The 15,045-nt window shown below is 55.8% G+C and overlaps 2 protein-coding genes across 5 annotated transcripts in view; one reads left to right on the top strand and one right to left on the bottom strand.

The window, feature by feature from the left end:
• The window catches only part of USP37 (ubiquitin specific peptidase 37), a 36,767-nt gene extending 30,214 nt beyond the window's left edge, over positions 1-6,553 (top strand). For 2 of the 3 annotated variants that reach the window (XM_062004984.1, XM_062004983.1), the window contains 4 exons: positions 601-716; positions 1,915-1,984; positions 2,348-2,486; positions 3,247-4,047. In XM_062004984.1, the coding sequence (XP_061860968.1) occupies positions 601-716; positions 1,915-1,984; positions 2,348-2,486; positions 3,247-3,334 (413 nt within the window). In that variant the 3' untranslated portion in view covers positions 3,335-4,047. Of the gene's footprint in view, positions 1-600; positions 717-1,914; positions 1,985-2,347; positions 2,487-3,246; positions 4,048-4,088 lie in introns of those variants that run through there. The other variant, XR_009819459.1, reaches the window with a different exon arrangement.
• Positions 6,554-7,238: 685 nt separating this feature from the next.
• VIL1 (villin 1) lies at positions 7,239-13,470 on the bottom strand. 2 transcript variants are annotated; one of them, XM_062004695.1, is made up of 19 exons: positions 13,396-13,470; positions 13,103-13,177; positions 12,796-12,992; positions 12,396-12,504; positions 12,011-12,121; positions 11,735-11,937; positions 11,160-11,238; positions 10,941-11,039; positions 10,690-10,843; positions 10,482-10,582; positions 10,230-10,367; positions 9,917-10,075; positions 8,899-9,078; positions 8,637-8,782; positions 8,385-8,529; positions 7,937-8,125; positions 7,711-7,779; positions 7,454-7,591; positions 7,239-7,370 (listed from the first exon to the last, which is right to left on the bottom strand). In XM_062004695.1, the coding sequence occupies exons 1-19, from the start codon at positions 13,468-13,470 to the stop codon at positions 7,257-7,259; spliced, it is 2,481 nt and encodes an 826-aa protein (XP_061860679.1). In that variant the 3' UTR covers positions 7,239-7,256. The 2 variants fall into 2 exon arrangements, with proteins under 2 accessions (XP_061860679.1, XP_061860680.1); XM_062004696.1 differs by having other exon boundaries at positions 8,637-8,774; positions 8,909-9,078.
• Positions 13,471-15,045: the final 1,575 nt, after the last annotated feature.

The following is a 15,045-nucleotide window of genomic DNA, read 5'->3' as shown; positions in this document are numbered from 1 at the left end:
CAGGGAGCAGCGGTGCCTTCCGGCTCTTTACAGAGAGCTGCCCGCGTTTTGCTCAGCCAAGCAAACTGGAAGTTCCTGCGGTGAGCAGCAGCCTTCTTACCATTGATAACAATGAGCAGATACCCTGCTGCCAGCACTGGTGTTTCGATGCCAGTTTTAATTGAAAAATGCACTTTGTTATTGCAACTGATAGTTTAAAAACTGTAATTCGTAGCTTCTCATCGCAGAAACTTAACAGTTCACTGCCCAGACTGGCTGCGCTGCTTTGGACATCAGTTCTGGCTGCAGACCACTGGTGCTCTGGAGCCAGATGGGTGTTTAAATGCTCTTTTATCACCCCGCTGTCGTTGCCGTGGTGCCCCTTTGTAACAGCAAGAGAGAGATGATGCTAAAATTAATTCTGTCGTCCAGGAAACTTTGCTCTGACAAGTTGGGGAAGCGGGGCAGAGTTTTTATTTGGAAATTCCAGTATCTCCTGCTTTCCTTAGAAAAGGAGGCTTGAAACATCAGCGTTTTAGCAATAGATCTACCTCAACCTGTTGTGAATCCCTGGGTGTACCACAGCATGTCACTCACTGTCATTGTATCCTTGCTCTCTAGAGTTTAACAGCTCTCTCCTGGACAGCGTTGGTTCTGATGAAGACTCTGGGAATGAGGATGTTCTTGACATGGAGTATTCTGAAGCTGAAGCAGAAGAGCTGAAAAGAAACGCTGAGGTGTGATCTGTGATTTCAAAAGCCAGCTGAGAAATGTATTCCTCCTTTACCATCAGTGTAGTGCTGGAGGTAGTTTTACAGAGGGAGTATAGAATCTAGAAAAGTCTTTCATGTTTAAAAGTCAAAAGACGGAAAAATTCTATCATTAAGAGGATATCCTAACAAAATAGCTGCAGAGATCCTCTGAGTTTCTCTTAAGATACAGGTCATGGTGAAAAGGAAACAGTCATCTTGTACCAGAAATGTTTCAGTGCCTGAAATTTTTTGCTTACAGAATAAAAACACTTCAGCCAGCATGGTAATTTAGTTGCAACACTATGGGCTTTCTGGGTCCTGCATCAGCAGGACAGAGAAATTGTGGCAAGATCTTACTGCCATTAGGTGAAATGTGACTGTAACCAAGGCTGTGCTGCAGGCTCAGCCTCCACACAGCAGTGCTGTGGGAGCTGCCTGCCTGCCTCAGTGGGAGGAGTACTGTTTAGAGCGAAAGAGTTAAATAGCTGGAGTTTCTTTGAGTGGTTTTTCTCTACCAATTTCCTTACCCTTAAACCAAGAGTTAAGTTCCAAGAGTGTTGTCAGTGGATTGTACAAATAATACTTCCTGACCAGAGAGGATTCGAAAAATGCTTGTCCAAAGCCAATGACTATCATTTAGTTTTATTGGCAGTGAATAGTCAGAGCACGTTTCCTGCATGCGAGGAGGGCGTTGGCAGCTGCCGCCACACGTGCAGGATGAGGGAATCTGGGCTGTGCATCCGTTATTAGCTGTGAAATCTGTGTGCCATGAGCAAGGGTATGTCTGTGGTGCTTCAGAAGGGAGCGTGGCTGGTTTTGCTGTTTTATGTTTATTTAGTGGATTCATTCTGACATCAGTGGAAGCTGCTCAGGAAGTGATTGTTTAGAAAACTTTGCAGTGTAGAGCTCATGTCAGCATCTGTTCTGAGGTCAGAGTGTCTCCTTTGTATGTTCATTGGCTTGCTGAAAGATTAGATAAGATGGGAGGCTTTTTCCTACTTCTGGAAGGACTCTTCATTTGGTCTGAACCAGGATGTCTGTTTTTGCAATCCCTGATTGGAGTGCAACTCTGAATACAGTAGCCAAAGCTGGTATCTCAGGTATAAATCACCGTGTCCATAAGCTATGTGGGTCAAAAGTGAGCCTAAAAGCTTTAATTGGACTACTTTTCTTTTTTTTCCAGACAGGAGAGCTTCCCCACTCTTATCGTCTCATCAGCATTGTCAGCCATATTGGAAGCACATCATCTTCAGGTAAAAGTTACCCCATTTCATTCTACACCTCTTCTCTGGCTTTATCAAATCTGTGAGGCAGAATTACCCGCAGGAGGATTACTTGCAGAGAAGAATTCAGGCAGCAAAGCAGGTGTTCCCTGTGGCTTGCTGGTGAGGGAGCAGGTTGAGGATATCATGGTGCCTCTGGGGGTAACATACTGCTTGTGGGATCCCTGGAATTGCTTGTGCTTGTTTACCAGCAAGGACAGGAGGGGACCAGGATCTTCAGGATCTTTTAGCATTCGGATCGGGTCGCTGGAGCAGGGTACCTGGCTACCCAGCTTGCTGCTTGAACTGCAGCATGAAAAGCAAAGTGCCCTCTTGTTTGTTTTTTTTTTTAAGGTCATTACATCAGTGATGTCTATGATATCAAGAAGCAGTCCTGGTTCACCTACAATGACCTGGAAGTATCTAGAACTCTCGAGGCAACCGTTCAGTGCGACAGAGATCGAAGTGGCTACATCTTCTTCTACATGCACAAGTAGGTGTCTTGGGGAGTTTGTGTGCTGGTAATTGCCTGCTGTTTGCGAGGGAGTGGGCTTCTTCCTCTGGTCCTTTATGTGGGGATGAAAAGTATCTCCATGTATTTGTCAGAAGAAGTCGTAGTCAGGATTATATGCAAGAAGGACAAAACTGAAGTGCTGTGAGATCAGAGGCACGGAATTGTGTGTCACTAGCACGTGGGCTTTTAACGAGACACGGGAAATCGTCTTTTAAGAAAAGAATTTGGTGTCTCATCTGTGCATTTGTTGCACCAGGAATCCTAATGGCACTTATGCTTTGGGGCTTTTTTCCCCCTGAAGTGCTGTGATATTTGTAAATGGCAGCTTCCCTGCTCCCAGCAGCTGTGCTGTTGCAGCTATGGTCACCTCAGGACACGGCAAGATGGAGTTTGTAGGTAGAAGTGTCATCTTTTCAGGCACACAGAACTGAAGAAGGGGCTTTGTGCCTCAGTTAAGGGTATTATTTCGTCTACAGACTGTGTCTTGTGTTGCTTCTGATCCTTTTACCAGCAAACAGTTTTTACTTCACCGTTGTCACTGTTCTCTGAGGCTTACCACCGATTTAATCAGTGTAATAAATGAAGAAAAAGTGTTGTGGGATTCAGCACTTGCACTTTTCTCTGCCAGGATCCCTGGCACGTAGGTTCAGGGGTTAAATCCAGTTGCTGATCCCCTCGGGGCTGTCTTAGGTAGCAGTTTGTTGTTGTGCTTAACTGTGGGTCTTTCCCTCTGTTCTAGGGATATCTTCGATGAGTTACTAGAAACAGAAAAAAATGCACAGCCACTTAGCATGGAAGTAGGAAGATTGGTTCGTCAGCCTCTGTGAAGAGTAAAACACCTTGTTCCTCCTGAGGAACAAGGAAGGTTCTGAACTCATGCCAGACACACAGGAGTAACAAACAGCTCAGGGCCAAAACAAGAGACAAAAGGTAGAAATATGGGACGCTCGGTTTGTTGAACCATCTGTGCAAGTCCTGGGCCTGAACCATGTGATGAAACCTTCACATCCCAGAGCGCTCCCTCCTGTCGTGAAGTTTTTACCGTTCCTCAGATAATTCTGTCAGCATGGAGCCTTAAAAGAGTTGCATCAAGCCACACGACTACAGCTGCTCATAAACTGATTTTTAAGAAGTGCAAAAAGAGACTCTCCTGAAAGCCCATTGACCCGCCAGACGTGAGTGGCGAAGATTTACAGATCACTTGGCTTTCCTTTTGGTTGGTTGGTTGGTTTTTTTTCCTCTCCTCCCCTTCCAAGAGCAACCTAAGCAATAGATTCTGTAAGCTGGCATGCGTTGTGTTAGTAATGTTCCCTGTAAAGCCGGATCCCTGAGCAGGCTCTTGCCAGTCGTCCTGCTGAGGGGTGTTCTGGGTGACGTGGGTGGGTTTGGAAGCGCTCTGCTCTTCACCTGCGCTCCCAGGAAACAAACTGGGGCTGCTCTGGGATGTGTTTGCATCCCTGCTGGTGGCAGCTCTGTCGGGGTTTTTTACACCTTTCACTGTCATCCCTCTTTACACCTGAGATTATACCTGTGATCTCTCTTTGGTTTTCCATGGTTTGATGGTGTTTTTTTCTCTGTGAGGCTGTTGCCTGAGTTCTGTTGGGACAGGAGAGGTCTCTTCGGGCTTTTCACACCGAGGTTGTATTGCATGGGGCCGCTTCCCTGTGGCTCTGGGGGCAGGTGAACACCCGGAGCAGACTGAGAATAGCAGCAGGAGGTGAGCGACAGGCGCTTTGCATCCTCTGGGAGGGAAGGAGCCTTCCAGCGTTACCCAGGCTGCACTTCAGCAGGGAGAAGCAGGCTCTGCACGGCACCCTTCATCTTCCCATCACCCCTGAGAAGGGGTTTTAGTGCAGCCATGCCTCCAATCTCTGTTCTGAGGAGCACAGAGCACTCCAGCTGTGAAACCAAAGCAGGTGGGAAGCTTCCAGAAAGCCCCCATTCAGTGCTAACAGAGCACGGTTAGGAAGAAGTGCTGCACCCTACTGCATGCAGAGACACCACGCTCCTCTTGCAGCTCGTTTCAGCAGGGGGGAAAGCCTAGTGACTTCATTTTTTCAGCACCTTTGCACGCACTCGGCAGGGGCAGATGTTTCCTTTCACTGGCATTTACTCATTTCAGAGAAGTCGTGGCTGTCAGGCAGAGTAGTTGCTCTTGTTTTGGCCTCTAGTTCTGAGTTTTGCAGTTTGAGTTTTAGAGGTGAAAGATTTCTTTTTTTAAGGGGAAAAAAAAAAGAAGCAAAACCCAACCACCACCTTTTTTTGCTGTCGGGATAGTTTCTGAGTTTTTTTAACTATCTTTAGGAGTTTCTCAGGAATTAAATCAACTGAAGCAAAACAGACAAAACCATCCATTTAGGAGACAGCAGGCACCTCTCCCACGGGTGCTCCCGTGCCACAGCTGATCCCAGGAGCTGGCAGGGGGCTCCCACCTCAGTGGCCTCCTCTCACCCCCTCTGCTATCATCCCCAAGCCCAGGACTTTGGGGGGCCCCGGCGTGGTGAAAAGGCCGACTGACCCTCGAGGCCATGTGCCGGGTGAGCCCGCTGGGGCTGGGCAGGGTGAGCTCTTTCTGCCCCCACCCCCAAGCTGTTTGTGGTGGAAAACGCAGCCTGAGTGTGTGTGTGTGCGTGTGTGGAGGGCTGTTAATTTATTACAAGGCATTGTACTTTTCTGTGTCCATACCGATTTGGGCCGAGTTCTGGGTGATGGGAAGAGGCAGTGAGGTGGGAGCTGCCCTTTGAGCTGATGACCCCTGTGAGTGTGACGGAGTACTGTGTTCCCCGAGCGCATCCCATGCCACTGCTGTAAATAACCCCTGTTCTGGAGGCTCAGGAGCCAGCTCTGCCTCCTGTGGGTGACACGGTTCTTTCTGCCAGGTGCTGCACTCCAGTTAATTTATAATAAAAGCAAACGTTGCCTGACTTGTCAGCAGAGTAACTTTCGTTTAAAAATAAGCTTTTGTTTGGATCAAGGTGCAAAAAGCTGATGCTTGAAACAAGTGTTTCTTGGTTTTTGAAAAGTTCTTGCTTACTGTTGTGTGGGTTAGAAATTTGCAGGCATCTGTTCATTAATTTCAGCTCTTTGTTAGACCTACGGCAGCTTGGTTGCGCCTTCACCCTGGCAGGAGCGTCAGTGGAGCCCCTGCCTCGCAGAAGCCCCCTGTTCTCTCCGAGGGCAGGGGGGAGGAAGGCGTGTGTGTGCCCCTCAAGGGCAGCGTGTCCTCACCGCGCTGGCTCTCACGGCAGTAAGGTTGTCCCTCCCAGGTTGAGGACACCCCTCCCAGCTACAGGCAGCTGCCTTCTCAGCACACCCGCAGAGTCCTGGTTAAACATTCACCGGCTTCCGAGGCAGCCGAGATCAGTCCCAGTGTGATTCAGCAGGTCACCACCGGGAGCTCCCATCCGGCCATTCCTCTCGCTCCTTTGTAGCTCGGCTGTGGTGATTTGCTCTTGATTTACTCCCTTACTCTGAGAGGTGCAAAACCCTTCGTGTCAATGAACTGGAGTGGAGCACGTCTGCAGGTCCCTGGGGAGCCCCGGCCCACAGGGCTGCACAAAAAGAGCCTTTGCAAAGCACGGATTGGCTTCCCAACCGAGCTCTGAGGGAGCCCCTGTCCTCTTCAACGCCTGTGGGCATCACCTCACCTTCCAGCTCGGCTCAGAGCTCCATACCCGTGTGTCTCTGTTCCCAGCCCGAGGGCAGCCCACCAGAGGGCACGTGGCCAGGGGCGAGGGCTGGGAGTAACTCAACTGCCTTTTCTTTTTAATGGAGCTAATTATCCCTGAAATCCCTCACCAAAGAGAGAAGCAGGGGTGCAGGCCCTTGGGCAGCCCTGCAGCCAGCCCTCAGCCTCGCCTGCTGCAGGGTGGCTGCTCCCGCCCCGACTTTCTGGTTCTTTACACTGCTGCTGTGGAGCAGCGCTTTTCTCTGTGTTTTAGCAGACCTGTTCCTCTCTATTCTTTATAGGTTTTGCTCTTGGGTTCCCCCCCACCCCTTTTTAAATGATGTGTAGAGAGATTTTTGTGAAAGTAAACCTTCTTTATTACCCCTCTCTTGCTTTGGCCTCTTATTTGGGCGCCGCAGAGGATGGGCACCGCGCCTCTGCCCTGCACTTGCCCTGGGGACTTTGCTCGGTGTCCCGGACACACCGTGTGCGAGGCACGGCGCGAAGCTCCCGGCGCCGGCCCATCCCGGCTCCTCCCGCCCCAGGCGCGTCCCCGCGGGGGCCGCCAGCCCCGGCCGTGCCCAAGCGGAGGGGAGATGCCCTTCTCCCCGCCCGGGGCAAGGGCAGCACCTCCCGCTGTGTCCCCACGCATGTGCCATCCCGCCTGCCTGTGGTTTGTTGCGTTTTACCTTTGGTACCGCGTGTATTTACTGAGGTCGGCGCGATAAGGGAGGGAGCGGCCCCAGCTGTACGCCAGACCTTTAGCCCTGAGGAGCAACCGCTGCAGCCAGGGTGGGATGAGGGAGATCCCCGGGCGCGGGCAACTTGTGAATCCTCTCTGAGCTCGGAGAAAAGGAACCCGAGGGCCTTCCCCGCACCCCCCCCCCCCCCCCCCCCCCCCCCAGCCGTGCAGCCTCGGTGCACGATCCAAACCCCTGTCCTTGCCTGCTATCTCTGCCAAATGAGCCCTACAGCCGGGCTGAGTCCAGGGGTCAGGGGAAAAGACACAGCCCCAGTCTCCAAATCCATTTTATTTAATAAAAATACCGAGCTGGGGTTGTCCCTGTGCCCAGCCTCCCGCCCTAGAAGAGTCCTTTGTCCTTCTTGAGCTTCTGTTGTTTCCACAAGGGCAGGTTGCCAAACTCAGAGCGCTTCATGCCGAAAACAGCCTGGAAGTCCTGGTCAGAGAGGTGGCACTGTGGGGGGAGAAAAGAGGTTGAGCTAAAGGCTGGGGGCGTCCCTTGGTCCCAGCCCCAGCAGTCCCCCGGCCTCGTCTCACCTCCTTCCTGCTGGGATCCACCCCCCGGGGCAGGTCCTCGGCAGCTGTGTTCAGCAGCACATCCAGGGGGAAGGTCTCCATTTTCTCGGGGAGGAGGGTGGTGGTGGCAGTGAAGATCTCTTGCTTGGATGTGAGCACCTGTGTAGGGGGAAACAAGGTCTCCTCAGGGGCTGCCCCAGGAATGTGTCGGTGCAGCTTCTGCCATCTGCCAAGGAGACAGAGGGGCTCTCTGGACCCATGTTCCCTGTGACACTTACTGAGGTGAGCTGCCCGAGGCTACTCTCATCTCCCAGCTCAGCTTTCAGCTCCTCGTAGGATTTCTTGTCCTGGCAAGGGGACAAAAGCACTCAGCCCCTCCTCAGCATGGGCAAGGATCAGACACTCTGCTGCCTGTGCCCCAGAAATGCTGCTTGGGGCCAGATACATGTCTGGTCTCACATGTGAAAGGCCCCCCTGGTTATTCCAGCCCCCTCCATGACTCACATCCCAGTTGAGAGGGTCCCAGGCCATGAACCAGCCTGTGAAGGTGGGAGGCTCATGGCCCTGCTTCACCACGATGATGGGGGTTTCGAGGTCGCGCCCACTGGGGTGGCTCCGCAGGTATTCCTGTGCCATCACTGCTGCCGCCTCCTTCTCCGACTCATTAGCACCTTTCCCGATCCAGAAGAAAACCTGCAATGAGGTCACCACGTCCATCATGGGTGAGATAGCCATGGTTGGGGGCACATGGCTGAGGGCACACGGGCAAGGGCACTTTGAATCCATCCTCAGCCTTCCCTGGAGCAAGGGGGCTAGAGAGAAGCAGTGTGGGGACAGGGATGTGGGGGGTTCCAGCTTCCCATCCCACCACCTGCAGCTCATCCACACTCCCCTGGGGACATCAGCTTGTGAGATCAAAGACATTCCCCAGCCTCGTGCTACTCTGGCTCACCTGGTCCCAGGTGTCCAGCAGGTAAACGTCATCCTCCTCCAGGTCACTCTGGGTGAAGTCTACAATCTCCGTGGCCAAGAAGGTGCCTGTCTTGTTGGAGCACTCAAAGAGTCGGGGGGACACGGAGGAGTTCTCTTCCTGCAGCCTGGCAGGGGCAATGCAGCAGTGGTGGTGGTACCAACAGGGACTGGTGGCCCATCTTACTTGTGAGGGTGGCTAAGGATGAGGGGCCCCTGGGCACAGGGCTGGTACCTCTTGTTGTTGGCATACTGCGACTTGCCCCCCAGGGCAAGCCAGAACTCATGTGGTTCCTGTCCCTCCGCGACCACTGGCTTCTCTGACTTGGAGATGATGTCGGCTACCATCTTGCCCATCTCGCGCTCGTCCCCGCTGCAGCCCTGCCGAGCAAAGCACAGCTGCTCCGTCAGCAGCCCTGGCCCGGGGAGGAGAGGAGATGGGCACGCCTCTGATGGGGGTGGTGGCAGCACCCACCCCATTGCCCAGCGGTACCCACCTTCCCATACCAGAGGTAGCAGCAGCTGGGGGTCTTGAGCACAAAGACATCGTTGGAGTTGAGGGAGGAGGCACGGACGGGCACCTCGAAGGCCTTGGTGTTGTACTCATTGGTGCCGTGCACTTGGAAGAGGCTGGTGGATGGGATGGGCTCGTTGCCGCCCGCCCGTGAGGTCCCACCCTGGGGGGGGCAGGGACAAGAGGTCATAGAATCAGGGAATCATTTTGGTTGGAAAAGACCTTTAAGATCACCAAGTCCAACCACTCACCTCCCAGTGCCCAGCCCATCACTAACCCGTGTCCCTCAGCACCTCATCTGTGTGTCTTTTAAATATCTCCAGGGTTGGTGACTCCACCACCTCCCTGGGCAGCCTGTGCCAGTGTCTAACAACACTCTTGGTGAAAATGTTCTCCAATCTAAATCTCCCCCTGGCACAACTTGAGCCTATTTCCTCTAAACCTCCTGTCAGGTAGTTGTAGAGAGTGATTATGTCTCCTCTCAGCCTCCTCCTCTCCAGACTAAACACCCCCAGCTCCCTCAGCTGCTGCTCATCAGACTGGTTCTCCAGACCCTTCACCAGCTTTGTTGTCCATCTCTGGACATGCTCCAGCACCCCAATGTCTGTTTTGTAGTGAAGGGCCCAGAACTGAACACTATTCAAGGTGCAGCCTCACCAGCGCTAAGTACAGGGGGACAATCACTGCCCTGGTTCTGCTGGCCACACCATTTCTGATGCAAGACAGGATGCCATCGACCTTCTTGGCCACCTGAACACACTGTTGGCTCATCTTCAGCTGCTGTCAATTAACACCTGCAGGCCCTTTCCCTCCAGGCAGCTTTCCAGCCTCAGCCTGTAGCACTGCCTGGGGTTGTTGTTGCTCAAGTGCAGGACCCAGGACTTGGCCTTGTTAAACCTCATACAATTGGCTTCAGCATCACTCCAGCCTGGCCAGGTCCCACTGATGCCACAGGCTCACTCAGGGCCCTGCTTCCCACCCCCTGGCAGCCCCGTGCTCACCGCATACACCACCATCTTGCCCTTGAAGATGGCCATCAGGTGGGCCGGCTCCTTGCCCATGGTGACACGGACCTGCACGGGCTCATTGTTGTACTTTTGGTCCAGGATGACGGCTTGGTAGGCAGAGGCAGCCAGCTCGTCTGTGCTGGCGTGGCGGCCCTGGGCGGGGCAAAGCAGGGCTCAGCACCCACCACAGCCCCCTTTCCCTCTTGGGAAGAGAGAACCCTCGTGCTCTTCCCATGGGGCCACGTGTAGGGGCAGAGCACCGCTCACCCAGGGATGTGCCCCTGCCTCGGTGCCCAGGGAGTCTCACCTGCCAGATGTAGATGATGCGATTCACCTTGGGCCCCACATAATAGGTGTAGAGCAGCAAGTAGCAGTCCCCGCCGTAGAAATGGCCCAGCCACTTCTTCTCCACAGGCACCAGCTCGCTGTTCTCCACACGCCACACCTAGTGGGATGGAGGCAGGGACGTGCTGCTGCCAGGGACCCCACGGCATCCCCCGATACAGCCCGGGAGGGGGTTGTCCGGAGAGGGTCCCACATCCTGCCCCAGCCACCCTACCTCCACCTCCCCAGATCCGTCATCCACCATCTTCTGCTGGGCAGCCATCTGAGGCTTGGCGTGCAGTGAGGTGGCATCAAACTTCACCTGCTCCACCTTGGCTATGGGGAAGGACAGAGGGCTGAGTCACATGCCCTTGACCGCAAAGGTCTCCACAGCCTTCCATCCCAGTCCAAAGAGCTCTGCAGTGTTGGAGGGGAACACTCACCCACTTTGCCCACAGTGTGGGTCTTGCCCAACCCACTGGTCTGGTTGGGAACAGTCCATTTTTGGAAGAGCTGCCTGAAGATGGCCGACTCAGACCCATCGTTCTCCGTCTCCACACTGGTGCTCTCTGGGTAGTTCTTGGCTTTGATGAAGCCCTGGGGGAATTAGGACCCAGACTGTAGGCACGGAGTGCCCAGCACCCCCAGGGAGCAGCCAGACTGTCCCACAACCAACCCTTAACCCAGCACCCACCAGCGCCCTGCTCATCGCCTGCTGCTTCTCCTCCTTGTTGGCATCCTTGCCCTTCCACACAAAGATCTTGAGACCTCCTTGATCAAGGATGTAGCAGTCCTTGGGTAGGGGGAACAACAGCAGAAATTAGGACTTTGGGCAGCGTTAATCCTTCAAAACCCAATTTGGTGGGCTGCTAAGGAAACTGGGCACCCTCCACGCATCCCATGGGTGACACACCTCATGCAGGAGCATGTCTTGAGTCAGGGGTCGAATTGCCACTTCCTGTATGACCAGGTTCCCACTGGCATTGGAGACGCTGGCAGGGGAAAAGAGAGGAGGAGGGGTTAGAAGTGGGGGTTGGAGAACTCCCTCCCCATCCCCACCTTGGGCTGGCAGGGTTGGGTGGGGGTGTCCCCTCCCCATCCCATTCCCCCACCCTGACCATAGCAGAGGTGGTAGCCAGGGACCCTCTTGCCCTGCCATGGTGGCAACTTGATGTGCAGCTTGCCCTGCCACGAGGCTCACTCCTGGCCACAAGGAAGGGAAAAAGGGGTGTCAGATGTAATGGGGTCACACAGGGACATTGCCACCAGATCCAAAGATGGTGCTTGCACAAGCATCTCCCCACTGGGTACCAACTGCCTTGGCACCTCTTGCTCCAGCAGCATCCAGAGCAGCCTTGTGGTAACCTCGACTCCTGCTAGTGGCTGTCGATGGGGACAGGAGTTGTGGGACAGAGCAGACATGGGTGCTGGGTCCCTCTGGCACCCTGGCGAGCTGTCCCCACAGGCAACCCATCCCTGGCAACTCACTGGTACAGCTTGAGGGCGGACTTGATCTTCTGGTCCACTATTTCATCAGGAATGGCTGCCTTGATCTCCCTCTTCTCTCCCAGCACGTGTGTGAGGACCTTCATGAGCTCCGGCGACGCAGACTCGTTCTCTCCATCCACGATGCCCACCTTGGCACGGCCCCCACGCTCCCGGTCACGGATGTCCTTGGCCAGGGTCATCGCCTGCACCCGGGGGAGGAGGGGTCAGCCCAGATCAGAGAGCGGGGGCAGTGGCCCTGGCAGTCCCTGGCCGTACCTTCAGCCTCTCGTTTCGGTTGCTTTCGGGGCCGTTCCACTGGACAATGAGCTGGCCTAGGTCCAGCAGGAACACGTCCCCCCGGTTGAAGCTTTTCCAGCTCATCTCCACCTGCAGCGGGATGGGATTGGGGGGGGATGTCAAGCAGCAGGACAGCTATGTCCCCCTTGGCTTGGCAGCCTCCCTGCCCTGGCTCAGTGCTGATGCCTCCAGCCTGTATTCCTCCTCTTTACTCCAAGAGGTGCTTTTTGAAGAGAGCTCCCACACTGCTGCCATCCACCTCTTGAAGAGCAGCTGTGCTTGGGAGGGCTGTGGCCTGTTCCTGAACCCAGTGTCAGTGCTTAGACGTTGCTGGTAAGGCACCTCACTACGTGCCATAACTCACCTCTCCTGCCACCACGTTCTTCTTGCCCTTCACATGCAGCAGGCGCTGGACATTGTAGACGTTTGTCTCCACGTGCTTCATGCCTGAGGCCACTCCTCCCTTCTTATAGCTGTGGGAGGGATGGACAGGGTGTCAGCCCTCAGCCCCTCCCCTTCTTGCTGCAGCAGTGTGTGTCCCCCCCAACCCTTTTCTGTGCCCAGAGAGATGTTTAGGAACCCCTACCCACCCATGTGGGTAATGGATGGAGCAAGACCAGTTGCAGAGCTTCCTTCTGCTTCCCCCACAGCCCTGGGACAGGGCTGACCCATCCATCCCCATTGGGGATATCCCCCGTGGGGAAGGGGGGGGGGTGCAGAGGACTCCTCTCCTCTGTCACATCCCTAGGAGGGGTGACACATACATGATTCCCTGCTTGAAGTAGCCCCGGAAGGTCTCGCTCTCGTGGCCCTGGACCTCGCGGTGCTGCACGGCCACGGTGCCCAGGTGGTCATCCATCTGCGTGGTGTAGATGGCAGCCGCCCCCTGCTCGTCCTGGCTCGACTCCTTGCCCAGCCAGTAGTGGATGTCATAGCTGAAGCCACTCCCGGTCTTGCGTGTCTGCAGAACACCAGTGCCCACTAGAAGACTCCCCCCATGTCCCCAGGCCACTCTGGCCAGGGACACCCCTTCCTGCACCCCAGCCCCCGCGGGACCCCAGGCTGCCCTACCGACAGCAGGATGTAGCAATCCCCCTCGTAGAAGTTGCCGTAGCTTTTGGTAGGCACTGGCACCATCTCCATGCTCTGCAGAAGGAAGGGACACATCAGCTCTGGCAGGGACTCCCTCACCCCGGCCCTACAACCCAGCTGGGTTTAACCCTTAGTGCCACACTGAGACCCCGTCCAAACCCCGGCACTGAGGACACAAAGCCGGGATCTTCGCTCCCGCAGCCCTGATGCCCCCAAACACCCCGTTACTGGGTGCCCAGGCAGTGAGTACCCAGGCTGTGCCCCGTCCACACCTCGATTCGCCATATCTGGATGCCCGGCGTGGTCTTGTTGAGTGTCTTGACGATCTTGGTGCTGAGCTCCACCATGGTGACAGTGCTGCACGCAAGGGGACCTGTGGCGGTATGGCAACACCCTCCTTAATGACAGGCGGTGTCGTTAGGAGCTGGGCTGCAGCCAGCCTGCCGTGCCATCCTGCTGCCCTGCCCAGTCAGCAGCCGGATGGGCCATAAACCCCCATCCGGTGCTGCACAGAGAGGATCCCCTGCAGCCCAGTGCTAGAGGCGCGGGCAGCCCCTCGGCCCAGCTGCCACTGCGGGCGGGGGGCGCTGCCACGGCTCTGCACCAGGGCCTGTGGTGGGCACAAGGTGGCCTGGGCGCTCCAGTGCCCGTGTCCCCATGGCAGCAGCCACAGGTGGGTGACACCACTGCGCCGCAGCCGCCTCCTCCGCAGTGCCAGCAGGAAGCCAAGCCTGCTCCTGGCACAGCATGGCACAGCACAGCTGCTGATGGCGGCCCTGCACACCAACACACACACACACACTGCAAGCACACTGCCCACTTCAGCTCCCCCACTCCTGACCCCACTGCCAGATCTGTGCCCCCCAGGGAGGGCCCAGCCCAGCCCCACAGGGGTGCTGAGCGTGCCAGGGCTCGGCCCCACGCTGCCAAGGGTGCCTGCAGCCATCCCTGCCAGGCACGTGGGGGTGAGGGGTGGTCAAGCAGCCAGAGCTGGGCAAAGCCCACCATGTGCTCTGGCAGAGGGCTGGTACGGAGAGCCAGAGGTGCTCACAGGAGAAGTCTCTGCTCGCCCAGCCTTGCAAATCCCTGCTGCACTGCTCCGAGAGCATCCACATCCCATCTCTCAGACCCAGGGGGGATGTCCCCTGGCACAGCCTGAAGGTGGGGTACCGGTGGCTCCCCATGCCCCATCCCCAGGCTGCCCTGGTGCCGGCAGCAGCGGTGGCTGCGGGATGCACTGCACCATCTTCCACCCCATGCCCACCCTCCAGCCCCCTACCCCAGCTCCTCACCTTCCCCGTGGAGCTGGGCACAGGTGAGCCTGCCTAGGCAAAATGCTCGGGTGCCAGCACCCGGGAGACCTTTGTCCCCTCCTGTCCCAGCCTATATTCACCATATAAGGGCAGGAACAGCCCAGAGTCAAGGTCTCCACAACCCTCCAAGGCTTCCTGAAGAGCCCCGTTACTCATGGGGTGAATGTCTCCCCCAGGTACTGTTGCAGCACAGGGCAACCTGCCCCCTACTCCCCCAAAAGGTTCCCCAATACAGTAGCAGTGGGCAGAACCAGGCTGGGGGTTGCCACAAACATGGACTTGCCTCGATGCCATGGGGATGGGCTCTGCCACTCCCTGGTCCCCAAACCCTCCCAGCCATGGAGCACTAAACCCGTGGCAGTGGGAGATTTGTTTGGTGCATACCTGCCCTAAAAGGATCCCCTAAAGTGGCTGATCACCCCAAGAGGCTGATGCCACAGGGCCAGGCTGTACCACCGCCCTCTGCTTCCCCTGCCCTGTGGCCTTGGGGCTTTCAGTGCCACCAGCAAGGCAGAATCATCTTCCCAGGGCATCCCCTCGCCGCCACACATGTCCTTGTGTCCCACCCCCTCTCTGCCCACGGCCCTGTCCCCAGGCTGTGCCACCCCG

The sequence above is a fragment of the Colius striatus genome, chromosome 11 (genome assembly GCF_028858725.1).
Source record: "Colius striatus isolate bColStr4 chromosome 11, bColStr4.1.hap1, whole genome shotgun sequence".
NCBI lineage: Eukaryota > Metazoa > Chordata > Aves > Coliiformes > Coliidae > Colius > Colius striatus.
The sequence above is the reverse complement of the archived record's forward strand: the minus strand, read 5'-3'. Positions and strand labels throughout refer to the sequence as shown.